The sequence below is a fragment of the Pinus tabuliformis genome, chromosome 2_2 (genome assembly GCF_031772625.1).
Source record: "Pinus tabuliformis cultivar Carrire ecotype Pingquan chromosome 2_2, CPIR1, whole genome shotgun sequence".
In the NCBI taxonomy this organism is placed as follows: domain Eukaryota; kingdom Viridiplantae; phylum Streptophyta; class Pinopsida; order Pinales; family Pinaceae; genus Pinus; species Pinus tabuliformis.
Genome location: NC_142300.1, coordinates 558994337 through 559010065, shown reverse-complemented (window position 1 = coordinate 559010065; position 15729 = coordinate 558994337). Strand labels below are relative to the sequence as shown.

Below are 15729 nucleotides of genomic sequence, written 5' to 3'. Positions count from 1 at the left end.
GTTTAAAACCGATTTTCTGCATATAATGGTTACAGATGTGTACGTCACTCCATATGCAGTAGGTCAGTTAGTATATGGTTTAGTCTTAATTTGATCACCAGTTCCATTTCCTTGAATTTCTTTATGTCAATTAGTTGGTATAACGTTTAGTATTAATTTGATTGATTTTCTTTATGTCAATTAGTTGGTATAAGGTTTTAGTATTAATTTGATTAAAATTACTTTAGGTCAATTATTTGGTATAAGGTTTAGTATTAATTTTCTGGGAAATTCTTTATTGCACATCAATCCTACTTAGTTTTGATCACCAGTTCCATTTCCTTGAATTTCTTTATGTCAATTATAGTTGGTATAAGGTTTATGTCAATTATAGTTGGTATAAGGTTTAATATTAGTTTGATAGGTTTAATATTAGTTTGATTGAATTTTTTTATGTCAATTAGTTGTTATAAGGTTTAGTATTAATTTGATTAAAATTTCTTAGTTGGTATAAGGTTTAGTATTAATTTTCTGTGAAATTTTTTTTATTGCACATCAATCTTACTCAGTTTTGCTAAAAGAGAAAAAAATTAAAACTAAAATTTAGTTATATATATCTACTCACTTAAAAGTAACATGTGGTGGGATGAACTCTGTATCCGGTGAACTTAATTTGATTGTAGATTTCCGTAATATTCCGGGATCTGTGGTCAAAAAATTGACCACACCCATATCCATCGAATCTCAGAATATTCCAAAAATCTGCAATCAACTTAAAGATAACCGTATCTCTAAATCCCAAAACCGACATTAAATCTGGCAGTGACATGTCCATGTCCATGTCCTTGGAATTAATTGTGTGTCCAAAAATACCAAACTTGCAATTTAAAAAAAGTAACAGTGTATCTGGTAGGTTACGTACTTGTGTAGAATTGTCAGCAAACCACATCAATTGCACCTTTACGTCTACGTTTCTATTCAACTTTATCCGAGATAAAGTGCTTCAGATAATTGAGAATATGAATTCAAAATAAAGCAGGGTGGCTAACCAATCATTCCCTGTCCATAAAATGAAGATAAGATGAAGGGAATGTTAAACCACACATGTTAATTTTCAAAAGGGAATCTTAAACCACGCGTTAATTTTCAAAAATCAGAATGAGATAAGATGAAAGGAATTTTGATTCACATATATTAATTTTTAAAAATCAAATAAGTAATGCGTAATTTTCATGAATACGAAATGATTTGAGAGTAGTGTAATTATTATTAGCTATATTATATATTTTTTGTTTTTAGTGTTGAATGGGAGTATATAATTTTTGGTATAATTATGAATTTAAGTTGTTTAAAATGAGTGTATAAAGAGATTCAAGTGAAAAAAAATCCAGCATTTAATTTTTGTAAATAATATTACTGAATTTTTTAATAAAATTGATAAAAAAATTACTCAAAAACAAAACCATGTAATAGTTTGAAATTCTAACAGATTTTTAATTATTTTTAAACAAAAATACCAAATAAAAACTAAGAAAGTTTATATTAAGCTTTACTTACTCGCAGTTGGTAGCGAATTAAAATATCGCTGACACCAATCTAAATCCATTTTAGCTCAGGATCTATCAATCAAGGTTTTCACCTCAAGATTTGATCCTTATTGGCACTTAAAAGATCAAGAGTAAAAATGGATCTACCTAGGTTTAATTATTAATTATAATTAATTTTTTATTTTTATTTTTTCTATTTTATTTTTATGTAATTCGGAGACGTAAATTTTTTTTAATTAATAATTATAATTATTGTTTATTATTTTATTTTATTTTTATTTTTATGTAATTTGACAATGTCAAAATGTTTACATACCATAATAGGATAGGACCACATAATCTTCCATACTAGTTGGAGAACATTTCTCAATCTAATAAAAACAACAAGATTAATTTAACTTTGATATACCAAACTCTTAAAGGGATCGTATCTTTATGTATCTTAAGATATTCACATGTCGAGAGATTTGATCACTCTCCACACTTGGTAGATCCTAGTTAAGATGGATGTAAGTTGGTTTAATTCATCTATTTAAATAAGCTATATTCCAAATGAATACCATATGTTCTCATACACTTGGAGCTCAAAACCACAGTGACTGGATCTGCGCAAAGAAATTTATTTAAAAATAATAATAACTTATATTGTTATTTTAACATAAGATTATTTTTGTTTCTATTTCAAATTTATCTGAACTACCCAACAAAAATTGATGAAAAAAATAATAATTTACAAATTTTATTTTAACATTGCTTTATTTTTATTTTATTTTGATCTAGTCAAAATGTTTATATAACATAATAGAACAAGACGACATCACACTAGGTGCAATAAAATTTTAAGGTGCAATTTAACTTATAAAAAAAATAAATTTTTTTATTGAAATTCAATAATACAATTTTAAGTAAAATTGTAATTTTTTATTGTTTAAAATACATTTTTAAATATATAAATAAATTCAACCATTTTAAAAATCCCAAAAAATAAAATTCTACCGGTTCAACAACTTAAACTCTAATTTTTAAAATTCATAACTTAATTTTAATTTTAATTATAATTTAAAATTAAAAATAAAAATAAAAATAAAAAACATTTTCTTATGTGAGTTAAGAAAAGCAAAATTATAAAACACAAAGTTAGATGAACGATTCCCTGGCTCCCACCGCCCGCCCAAAGGATTTGACATACATCGAACGGGTCCATGCACGCCGCCCACGCCTTGACTCATTTCACGGGAGACCTACGATCAGATCGCCAACAAGTACAGGAAACCGTTTGGCTTTTTCTGGCAGAAAAGTTTGGAAGCGCGCCAGCTTTTCATCTAAAGTCATTCGGCGAAACCGGGCCTTATCCCTGTGGGCCTCTCGGACCGTAAGAAGCGAACGATGAAAAGTCGCTGTCAATACTGAAAACTGCCGCGGTCCAGGCCTCGAAGAATCCTAACGGAACCCTAGCAAATGAATACTAAACAGTTTGGGGGAATTCATTATAAATCAACACACTTCGATCTCCTCGGTTTTCCACACAACCTACCCAACGCATTTTGCGCTGCCTTGCTCTGCTCTGCCCTTCCCTGCCCTTCCTCGCCCGGCGAGAAGCATAATGATGGAGTTCGAAAGAAATTCGAGAGCCAATACCAAATACCTCTCGCCGCCTACACGAGCCAATCCATTTGCCTCTTCTGTTTCCCCCAAATCTCCCAATTTAGCCTCCTCAGGATCTGTTTCTCGCAGCAAAACGTCGCAGGTTCGAGCCCCGTTCGATCCCGGGAAAGGCATTTCTTCTCCTCGGAAGGCGTGCATGTGTTCGCCGACAAATCATCCAGGTTCGTTTCGTTGCCATCTTCACAGAAAAAGCAATACTTCTTCTTCTGCGCATTCTCAGTTAAATGCGAGGAGATCTGCCATGGCGAATTCGCTCGGAAGAATCGGCGGTGTGGAAGGAGAATGGGTGAGAAGAGCTCTCACTACTCTCATACGCCCCTCTAGCCACCACATGCGAAGGAAAACGTCTTTCCAGCCCCGGCCCAGCAGGCTGTGCCATATGACCACAGCCCAAGTAGATATGTCGGTATGAAGATCCTCATTCCCTTCCAGTTATTGTGAATATTAACCCTCCATCGAATAATCCGAGAATGGCGTGTTACAGAGGATTCAGCCGTTGCAGAAAAATTGAGGGTCTTTCGTTCTGAGCACTGGCCCTTGCGCCGCCTTCAAATCTGTCCGGGAAAATATGTCAGGCGACTGTTGCTGTACAGTAAAAAGATAGATGTGTCCTAATAGCAATAGGAAAATTTGCAAGCAAAATGTATTTACCGATCACAAGACTCTGGGAAATATGAGGCCTCTGACTGAAAAGGGTCTGAGCTGATTAGAGTGTACATTAATACATATAAAGAAATACTTTCTATAGTTTATCAAAAGCCTTTTATCCAGGAATCTCAGATGACTGCAAGTTAAAACGAAGGCTGTTTGTGTTTACACATGGTTTGAATCTGGGATTCACGGCGTTCAACAGCATACAAGATAATCAAGATTACATTTAGATCTAGATCTAGATTTTACGGTAGAGGATTTAAGATCTAGGTCTCATTTCAATGTTTAAGGTTTTAATGTTGTTGGATCGCAAATTCATACTCTCTTTTCAAGAAGGTGAGAAATTCTATTTGGTGGAAATTCATACTTCTCAACACTTCTCATCATAATCTTAAGAAGGTAGTAAAGACAAGTAGTAGTTATATTCATGGGTGGGGTATAGGTGAGTTGATTCGGGTGTTGTTTAGGACTTATCAGGTTATTAGTTCAAATCTTATGAGGCAGATCTAAGGTGGAAGCTATATGTGGGAAATAAAAATTGTCCTATGTTGTATCTAGTTTTGATTGAGCCTCAAATAATCTTGGTGACAACATCTTTCAAATGAGAAAATTGTTTTTCTATTCAACATTGAGGCTCTTGACTTAAGTTGGGCTTAGCTATGAAAAAAACACAAAGGTAATAAGCATGGTCTTGAAAATGTTAGAATAAAGTAAAAGTAGCACATCAAAATTGCTTTCAAAATAAGAAGAGCAAGTGGTTGAGCACATCTTACAACATTTTGAGTGAACCCTAGTCATTGTCACTTAAAATCATTGCTAATTTGGGAGTCCAACATTCAATCATGGGAGATATAGAAGCATTTGATATTCATGGTGACAACATCTTGCAAGTGAAAAAATTGTTTTTCTATTCAATATTGAGGCTCTTGACTTAGGTTGGGCTTAGCTATAAAAAGAGAAGAAGTAATAACCATGGTCTTGAAAATGTTAGAATAAGGTAAAACTAGCACATCCAAATTGCTTTCAAAATAAGAGGAACAATGTGGTTGACCACATCTTACAACATTTTGAGTGAACCCTAGTCATTGTCACTTAAAATCATTGCTAATTTGGGAGTCCAACATCCAATCATGGGAGATATAGAAGCATTTGATATCTTGGTTTGGTGTTTCATTTCCTGGAAATCAAGCCAAATTTAACCACAACATTTTGTCAAAACCCTGGAAGATATTCCTCACCTAGATTTTCCATCTTAGGAGAAAGTCCTCATCCTTTAGGAGTATGTATGGTTGGAAAATCTGTAGGTCTTTGGTTCATTGTAAAGTTTGTGGAAGCATGGATTGTAGAAAATCTGTGATAGGTTAAACTGATAATGCAATATAAATCAAAGCAGAATACTATAACCTACTTCTACTATCAATTTGCGGAAGCTTAAAGATCGAGCTGAAAAATATAACCAGAGGAAGAAGAATCAATGGCACAATACACATGAAAATACTTTGGGGAAAGTATCAGATAAAAACCCCACACTATTGTATTATCATACATGGTGGAAATACATAGGAATTATACAAAGTCTTAACTCTTACAGCTAGCCAGCTCTCAGTACAATCCTCACAGATGCTCACAAGCAATCTTGGCTTCTCTCCAGTCTTCCTCTCTGCCCTCCAAGCTCCTATTTCCTTGTGTTGTTCCTTTTGGATGATTAGCTTATTACCAAGTGGAAAAACAAGCCTTCAAAATTGTGCAATCCTCAAGGATGAATCCTTGACTGCATGCATGAGTTTTCTCCATGAGAAAACACATGTAACTGTTAGTACACTGTCCTTGAACATTAATCTCAACTAGGTCTTTCTCAGAATAGACATACATGAGTTTCTGATGAGGGAATCTTCAGTTAACTGGAGTAGCACTAGTTGAGTGCATTAATGCATCAACTAACTGTTAACTCACTATTATCAACTAACTATTAACTCACTATTAGTTCCTCAAACAGTTTGGAACTAATTTAACTGGACTTGACTCAGTAAACTGAGTTAACTAATTACAACTCAAATATAACTCAATCTTATCTCCTTAATTTAAGGGATAACTCTTGCATGAATTCTTTTTTCTTTTTTTTTTTGCTGAAGCAAGAGTCGTACCTTCTATTTCATTAAAACTAAAAACAACTTACATAAAATACCACAGTCCTAAAGGAACTGTGGGCCAAAGAAAAACATTCGCTTGCTGCTGAGGGCACCGAGCTAAAGGCTTAAACACTGAGCCACGGTCCCTCAAAAAAATACAATATCCACAAAATACAGACAAAGCTGAAACCGTTCGATCTCCCCTCAGAGATCGGATGGATGAGGCTCAAATCGAGCCGGAAACATTCACACAGTTAAAATTTGGAATTGGACCCAATGAGGAATTAAGGACCAAACTAAAAGGATTTCGGGTCCGAATAGGGGGATAACCCTCGAGCATGTAGAGCGCGCAAAAGCCACCAATTCCCACCATGACTCAAAACAAGCCTGGAAGATATTCTTCCCCAGATCAGCCCCATTTTCCTTAACCATCGATCCTCCTTGCTAGATCCAACGGTGGAGGATAATATTGCAATACCTAGTAGCCCGACAATTAACCACGTAATAACCATCCTGACCGTAGATCCATCTTGCATGATCCAAAGGCCAAGGAGCACATCACACGAGCCTAACGCACCGATAATTACTATGTGATGAGGGCGGTAATCCTTCTCCTTCCTATGCCACATGTTGCTTGGTGAGTGGAATCGCTCCCAACTCCACAAAACTGCTTCCTGCGTGAAGGGCATACGATGGATGATAAACCACCCTGCGAGCGGTATTTCTACCACAGAGAGGAAAACGGGGGTTTTAAGGCTACAAGGAAAGCCAGACTTCTGACCCCATGCATCATCCCATCTCCGCGAGTGCATGAACTAGTGTAATATGAAAATCCATCTGTTCATTCGACCATCCTTAGAACAGTGTCTGCTTAGCAAATTCCATCTGAAACTTATGTGTTCGTACTGTCGAGGGTTGGGGAGGTCGACAGTGACCTGCATCCCCAGAATGTTCTTACTTCGGAAAAAACACTACATAAAGAATCCAAATCAACTAGACCCCGCCTCTGTGTCTTTGTTTCAAAACACCATTATGTCCTCATCCGCCTGGTCGTGACATTGCGCCTTTAATCTATTTAGAGGCACCTCATGCCAACTTAGCGTGACCCTGCTTTTGGTACAGAGCACACCTTGATTGGCCAAGATGTCCGCCAATTTATTAGCTATCCTTTGCACATGGTTAAAACTCACTGTGCTTAAGCCTCAGAGATGAAGCTGAATCCTTTGAAAGACCTGGAGTAGCCTCCATTGTTTTGAGACTTTTTCCGACTCCGTGCCACAGCTGATTCTCTTGACCGAGTTTATGATTAACTCCGAATCAGCTTCGACAATAACATTCTGGAGATTATCCTACTTCAGGAATTCTAAACATTGCTCAAGAGCCATTAATTCTGCCATATTGTTAGTGGCTCTTCCCAAATGGAAATGGAAAATGAAAAGGAGACTGTCGTTTTCATCTCTTAACACCCCTCCAAAGCCAGCAATACTCGGGTTATCTTTGGAAGCCCCATCAATGTTGTATTTCAAAAAACCCTGAGGGGGAGGATGCCAATAATCCTGCTTAGTATCCAGTTTCAAAACCTTCCTGTCTAGGCCCTATGGAATAAGCCCCTGCATACCCAACTTAAGAAGTATCTGCGTTTTAGCTTTTGAAGGTGGATTCTTAGGAGAAGTTCGCACAATGGTACTTATCGTCTCCTTAAGTTGTCTTAAGATTTTCTCAAAAAGGCGTTGGGAGGAACTTTTTTCATTCTTAAAGATTCTGTTGTTCCTTTCTTTCCAAACAGTCCATATTATGAAGCTTGGCATTAAAGCCCAGGCTGAGCCTAGAAGTTCATAATCAGAGAAGTTATGTCTCCAATTGTTTAGGGTATTGATAATGCTTCCTTTGTCTCCATCTGTCTGCTAGAAAATAGTGGAAAAATTATCCCGCAACCAAGAGGTGAAAATGCAATTATTGAGAAGGTGCTCCATTGTTTCCTCTTGGGCTTCACAAAGCTGGCATCTGGAAGGGCCCAGAACACCCCTCTTCCGAATGTTATCCCAAGTTAGAATTTTCTTATGATGAACCAACCACATGAAGAGTTTAATCTTCATCCATCCTTGATGTCTCCATATGTTCTGCCAAACCCTGTCTAGTACATTGGAATCCAGCTCAAGGAGTATGCGTTTTGCCTCCTTAAGATTGAAGGTGCCTGCATTATTGTTGCCCCATCTAAGTTGGTCATGCCCCCCTGTCACTAATATTTTCCTTTGTTCCAACATTGTCAGAAGTGCCTCTGCTTTGGCTTTCAGTGGGTTGTCTTCCCTGTGATCCATATTCTTCCAGGTTCTCCATTTTCCTTCACTATTGGTTTGATCCCAAAAATCTTTTACCTTAAATAACCCTTTGGTATCTGTTTCTTTCTTGAGGTCCAGAAGGTCCTCTCTTAATAATGTAGGTTCTTGTTGCCATTTATCCTCCCAAAACAATGCAAGATCACCATCTTTGATCTCCCAGAAGCTATTTTTTTGTACTAATCCTCTATTCCCCCAGGCCTTATTCCAAATGTGTGAGCCCTTTATGATGCCAGACATCCTTATGTGATCATTTTCTTGCCAAGTGCTGGCATTTTTTTCTTTCTAGATACTAGCCCACTACGCCTTTGGGTCTTTTACCTAATGCCACCATAATTTCACCCCTAAAAATTTACTTAATGCTTCCAGATCATCCAGTCCAAGACCCCCATGTTTTTTAGGTTTACAAATCTTCTCCCAGGCTACTAAGGCCCATTTCTTTCTTTCCTCCCCCTTACCCCAAAGAAAGTCTCTTTGAATGGTTCTAAAATGTTGCAAAACTCCTTTTGGAGCTGGAAGGGTTGATAGCATGAAGACGGGGATTGATTGGAGAACAGCTTTTGTTAGCACTAACCAACCAGCCAAGTTTAAAGATTTAAAGATCTAAAGGTCCATTTCCTGATTTTATCCTGCATCTTATTAATCACCAGCTCCCAAATGCTCTTGTGCAAAGGTTTATCAGTAAGAGGAACTCCCAAATATTTGGAGGGAAGGAAATCCCTTTGAAAGCCAAGAATTTTGGAGATATTTTTCTGAATAGCAATATTGGTATTAAAGAAAAAAATCTTAGATTTGGAGAGATTAACTTCCAAACCTGTAGCCATGGCAAAGTCAGACAGGATATGTTTGTATGCTAGAGCTTCTTTGACTATGGGGATTCCCTACAACATAGTATCATCAACAAATTGTTGATGGGTCAAAGCCTGACCAGTATTTGAAAGTGTGAGGCCTTTGATATTACCAACTTCTTTTGCATGCTTGATAGACCGACCAAGTCCTTCCATCATGAGGATGAAGAGAAAGGGAGAGAGTGGATCACCCTGATTGAGGCCTCTGGAAGGAGTAAAAATCTTGGAAGGAGAACGATTAACTAGAATTGAAAAGCTGGAAGAAGTTACCAGGGCCATGACCCATCTTACACAGTTATGATCAAACCCAAAAGCAATAAGGACCCTCCTTATATAGGTCCAATTCAACTTATCATAAGCTTTGGCTAGGTCCAATTGCATAATCATACCCGCCTTCCGATTACTTGTCAATGAGTGCACCACCTAATGTGCTTGAATGATGTTATTGAGAATTTGTTTGCCCTCCACATAACCAGATTGTTCCACAGAAACTAGAGTAGGAAGAAGTGGTTTGAGTCTGTTAGCAACAACCTTGGATATTATCTTATATATCACATTGCACAAGGCTATGGGTCTAAACCTATTTGGAGTCTGAGCATTGTCCTGTTTGGGGATCAGGGAGATGAAGGAAGTATTGAGCACCTTCAAAATAGTTCTATTCAACCTTGAATCTTCCACTACGTTCAGAATATCCTGTTTAACAATATTCCAGCTAGCTTTAAAGAAATACACATTGAAACCATCAGGGCCTGGTGCTTTACCATTCTGCATTTCTTTGATGACCTCACGAACCTCCTCTTCTGTCACTGGCCTATTGAGATTGAAATTATCCTCTCTAGTAACTAGTCTAGGAATATGCCCTGTTAAATCCCTAATAAAATGCTCTCTGTCTAAAATAGTTTCCTGTGCTATCCCATGAAAGTGTTGAACTAACACATCTTCTATATCTTCATGGGAATTAAGAAGATGACCTCCCTCGTCCTTGATCGAAGAGATCCTATTATGAGATCTGTTCGCTATGGTTGATCTGTGGAAAAATCTAGTGTTACGCTCCCCTTCTTTTAGCCATTGAACTCTGGATTTTTGTCTCCAAAATATTTCCTCTTGTTTACATAAATTCTCCCAGTCTTGATGGTGTTTGGTGACTTGATCATTTCTAACTTTATCAAAGCCATCCATGATAAGGGTTTGATTGAGTTCCCACATTTTATCTTCAATAGCTTTTTTCGCTGCAAAAATATTGCCAAATTCATTCTTGTTCCAATCTTTAAGTCTGAGCTTAATATGCTTTAGTCTTTTGTGTAGCTGGAACATTCTTGTACCCTGAATAGGCAGAGCTTCTGTCCACCATTTTGTAATGTTGTTGATGAAGTCTGGGTAGGTGAGCCATATATTCTCAAATCTGAAAGGTCTGTTCTTGGGGGTACCAATTCCCTGAACCTCAAGTTGAACAAGCCAATGGTCCAAGCCTCCAAAGGGGAAAATTCTCTCTATCATTTCCTTGTTGGTGAGCATAAGGTCCTCTGAGATTATGAATCTATCTAACTTTGAGGCTACTTGAGACTCTCCTCCTCTTGTATTGTTCCAAGTAAAGAGACCATTACTCATGTCGGTATCAACAAGCTTCTTATTATCTATAAAATTTTGAAATGCTGAAGAGTCTTTGCTTAAAGTTTTGATTTCCCCTTTTTTCTCTAAAAGTGATTTGATCATGTTGAAGTCCCCACACAAGATCCATGGTACATCTACATGTCTGTCTCTAAGCTCCATAAGAGAATCTAGAAACCTGAGTTTATCATCCATTCTTTGAGGGCCATAAACATTCGTGACCAGATAGGTCTCCCTATCTCCCACCGGCTGAATAAACACTGATAAATAATTTCTAGATGCCTCAGCATCTATTATGCCAATCTTTTGGGGGTTCCAAAGAGTGAGTATGCCCCCTGTTGTGTTATTTGCTTTGACTTCTAGAAACTCAAATATATTGAGCCATTTGCTGTGAATTTCTTTTATTTTTTGAATGGAACATTTAGTTTCCTGGATGAAGATCATATCCAGAGCTTCTTGTTTCATTTTATTACTAAGTATTCTTTGTTTTCCTTTACTACCTAGACCTCTGATATTCCAAGATGTGAACTTCATTATTATATATTCATAAAGGAGTAGCTGGTTAGATCTTTCATCTTACTTGAATCTATCATTAGCTTTCCACATTCCATCAATAACTTGTTCTGCCTTTTCCTACCTCTTTTCTTTCCTAGGTTTTTGGGTGCTAATCTAGATGTGATTTTCATAGTTTTCACACCTTCGTTGCCCTGCCTTTCCAGCCCTTTAGCCTGAGTTTTCCATAGGAACAACTGTTGTACTCTATTGAACTCTCCTTGCGATAATGACTCTACCCCACTCATGGTCCCCTGTTTCAAGAACCATTTCAGATCTAGGTGTTCCCTGTCAAGAATCTCCTACAGTTCATGATCCTCCATTTCCATCTCACTTTGGGTCATTTCTTGGTCCATCTCCAGTTCTGCATTGCTCAACATAGTCTCTTTCTATTTTTTAATATCCTGTGTTTGTACTTTGTCTTCTTCTTTCTCCTCCTCCACTAGGCTTCCTTCCATTACCTGATCTACTTTTGTTATCTCTTCTTCTTCTTGGAGTACTTGGAACCTATTCAGATTAGCCTGATGCCCTTCTATTTGATGTTGCTTTGGCCCCCTCTTGCCCCCTTTTCCTCTATGTACCACTTTGTGAAAGCCTTCAGTATCTTTCATTGTGGTTACTTTACTTCTGTTCTCTATTTTACTGAGAGGGCAATCTCTAAATAGGTGCCCATGCTCATGGTACCTCCGACATTTGAAAGGAATATGTTCATAGTCTACTGTTTGCACCCATTCTTCATCAAATACTTCCAAGATGACCTCATCTGGTAGAGCTCCAGAGAGATCCATCTCCACACATATTCGTGCAAAGGAAGTGTACTTTCCCCTTTTGGTGGCCTTAGAAGCTTTGACAAAACGCCCTAATTTGTTTCCTATGGAAGATAACGATTTTAGTTTGCCAGTAATCAAGAGGTAGAGAGTAGAGTCTTACCCAGATCGGGACTGAAGTGAAAGTTTCTCACTCCGGGACAAAATTCATCATCCACGGTCGCATGTAGAGGCCTACTGCTGCATAGAAGTAGGGCCCTCCTTCAAACACCATGTCTTTATCCTCAATATTTGTAAAGACCACAGTGAAGAAACCCTTTGATCCAAGATGTAGGTCAATGATTCCTTTTGGTTTCTAGTTGTATTTAATCCATGTATGTAAAGCCTTTTCAGTGGGCCATAATCCCATGAATTTGCAAATGATAGCATATGTCCGCATGTGGTCCCTGTGCGCCTGCAGAGCAGGATCATTTAAAACTATCCTGGGTGTGACCTCAACTTTGGGTTTACAAGGCCCATTTTGTGCTTTGTTTTTCACTCCCTGTTCCTTGTCTTCTTCCTCATTTTCTTTATTGCTGTTATTCTCCCTTGACTTGTTTAATTCTTGCTCCTCTTCCGTGTTCCTTATCCCTTCACCTGAAGGACCTCTGACACTCTCTATTGGTTTCTTACCTCGGCTAGCCACTCCTTGCCTGTAGGAGGGAGTGGAGCTCCCTCCTTTGCGCCCTTCCATGGAGTTCAACACCTGCAGATGCCTGAAAACCCTAGCTCGTCGACCCTTTCTTGTGCAAATGCCTAAAAACCCTCTTGCATGACTTCAGAAAGACTTCTAACTTGCATTTCTCCAACTAGTTAATTTAAAATAAATTAATTAATTAATTCCAAGTAGCTGTTAAGACTGAATTTGATTTTAATTCACAATTTAATTCAAGGACAAATTAAATTGGAATATTCTTGTTACCATATTTCAACATGGGTGATAGAGCATTGATCCTCCATATTAAAGGAACAAGTAACCTCTTTCACCTCATTCAAGTGCATGGTTTGTCATCTCATAGACATATGCAAAAAACCAAGAAGAGTGAACCTCCAACAACTACTCCAACCTTGAACCTCCAACAACTACTCCAAACTCCTACTTGAGCATACAACTCCAAATTCCAACCTTGACCTACAAACTCCCCTGATCCAGCAAGAAGAAAGACGAAAATCCATGCCATCCAACAATCGATCACGACCTTCTAATTTGTAGTCAAGGAAGAAAATTGAGTTTAAGATGGTTCCAAGTCAACCAAATCCATCATAAGAGGGCCCACATTCATTAAGAAACAAAAAATTTGAATTTATTGGGAACTTTGAGGAAGCAGTAAATTCAAATATATGGAAAAATAGGTTGAAAAGGTACATGCATTACCAATTCAACTTGGCAATGGTCCAAACCCATCCCTTAGGAACCAATGACTAATGCCCAAAAGGAAAAGAAGGAAGTATAAATAAAAGAGGAAGATGAAGAAAATGCGATGTAGTTAAAGGTAGAAGAAGAGGAAGTGGAAAATTAAAAGGGGAATTTAGTCATGAAAAGGAATATGAAGTAGAATTAGAAGCCTATGCTCATTCAAAATTTCCTAAATCATTGTCTTTCATTGAAGTCCTAAAAAGGAATGCCCCAAATCCCTCCCCTCATGTTACAAGGGAAAGGAAAAATAATGAGCTACTTATGAAGTATAAATGGATGTTCAATTGCGATGAATGCCCCATATCCCTCTGTCATGTTATAGAGGGATGTTCAATTGAAATGTCATGTAAATCATAGCATTACCTCAATTAAAAAAGACAAGATAAAAATGTCAAATTTCTATATTTTATTTTTAGAATAAATTTATTATAATCTATTCATATAATTAAAAATTGGAATTAAAATTCTTCTCGCTTCTTACTATTAAATAATAAGTGTTGTAGGATAGTCCCTTCCATTGAGATGGATTATGTTGCTACAAAATTTGCATATAAAAATTGCTAGCATGATACATATAAAGCATGCTATGAAATATTTAAAGTGATATTAGTATAATATAGAGAAAATTAATGTGCAATCTAACAACAAACTATTATTCTACGAAATTGTTTTACAAGCACAATTGTATTAAGATTTATATCACAAAATTTGACAATTTATATTTTGGGCCAGAGAGAAAATATTGTAATTCAATTACTAAGTAGTAACTTTGGTAGGACTCAAGTATAATGCACAATTACATAGGGTTGATCAATTTGGCAAGGCAGTTAACATGATGTTGGACTCTTGCCTAGGCAATGACTAATAATGTGAAAATTGTGAGGGATTTTCTTTGGTTTCTATTGGCCTAAGTATTCAACCATTGACCATCTCATAACTTTTAGATGTTTTGAAAAAGAGACAAGGAAACAATATTTAATAATGCTTCCTTGTTTTTTCTAAAAATGATCATATATTGTTTAATAACTTCCAAAAATAATGAAGAAAATAGGAATTCAAGTACAGTGGAGAAGAGCTACTTTCTAATTATATGAAAAGTTTATTGTAAAATTGAGGATTCCAATAAATAACAAAAATAAAAGTACTGATCAAAATCAAGAATAGAATAGAAATGACATAAGAATGTCTCATCTATTTGACTTATAGACTTATATATAAATTAGTTAAAAAATTGAATCATAAAAAATAAAGTATGCATATAAGAAGTTATGCTTTGTTATTGTTAATTTATGTGGATGATGTTATGTTATTAACAAATCATAAAAATACTTGTGATAAAATATAATCATTTCATACAATAATGTTATTTTATTCATAGGTAATATTGTTGTTATTATTAAAATTGCCGTGTATAGGAATAACCATGACCATGAATTTCCTCTAAAATATACCTAATCAATAAATAAATAAATAAAATAAAATTTTTATTTTTTTGGGGGCATGGTTCACAGACACCTTCGGTTAGCAGGTGGCGCTATGTCCATGGGAAAAATCTAGGGCTGACGCCCCTCGGCCTATAACAAGACCTGACCCCAAGAGCTTTCGAGAATTGGCCCTGTGACCTCCCAAACGGCTAGGCTCTGACTTGATTGATTGAGCTAACTCTTGGGGCTTAGCAATTATTTATTTATATATAGTAATATTAAAATAATTTATAGAATAAATTCACCTAAAATTTTATATAAATATGTAATTGCTTAAGGTTTCTTATTTCAACTTAGGGTGGATGAGGATCTGTTGACTTTTTTTTTTTAATTGATTGCCTAGATTAATTCTCAAGGGAATATGCTCGGCATATGCTTAGTCTTAATGTTTATCAAAAGAAGAGTTTGTTAGGTAGCATTCACTTTTAATAAATTTAAAAAATTATATTTATGCCATGTGGCTTCGTCCACCAATTTCCTAGGGATTCGAGATTATTCTAATTCTAATATTTCTCAAGTTAAATTAGATGTGCCATGTGGCTTTCTCCACCAATTTCCTAGGGATTTGAGATTATTCTAATTCTAATATTTCTCAAGTTAAATTAGATTCGTGGCACGTGGCTGCCCACCCACCAATTTCCTAAGGATTTGAGATTATTCCAATTCTAATAAGTTCATATTCTAATTAGATGGCGGAATTAATATAT

The 15729-nt window shown here is 36.4% G+C and overlaps 1 protein-coding gene across 1 annotated transcript; it reads left to right on the top strand.

Annotated features, from left to right (window-relative positions):
* Positions 1–3033: 3033 nt before the first annotated feature.
* On the top strand, positions 3034–3957 carry LOC149193865 (uncharacterized). The gene has a single exon (XM_089404952.1). The coding sequence runs from the start codon at positions 3130–3132 to the stop codon at positions 3601–3603; it is 474 nt and encodes a 157-aa protein (XP_089261078.1). The 5' UTR covers positions 3034–3129; the 3' UTR covers positions 3604–3957.
* Positions 3958–15729: the final 11772 nt, after the last annotated feature.

Coding starts and splice junctions, on each gene's coding strand:
- LOC149193865 (XM_089404952.1), top strand. CDS start 3,130: ATGATGGAGTTCGAAAGAAATTCGAGAGCCAATACCAAATACCTCTCG.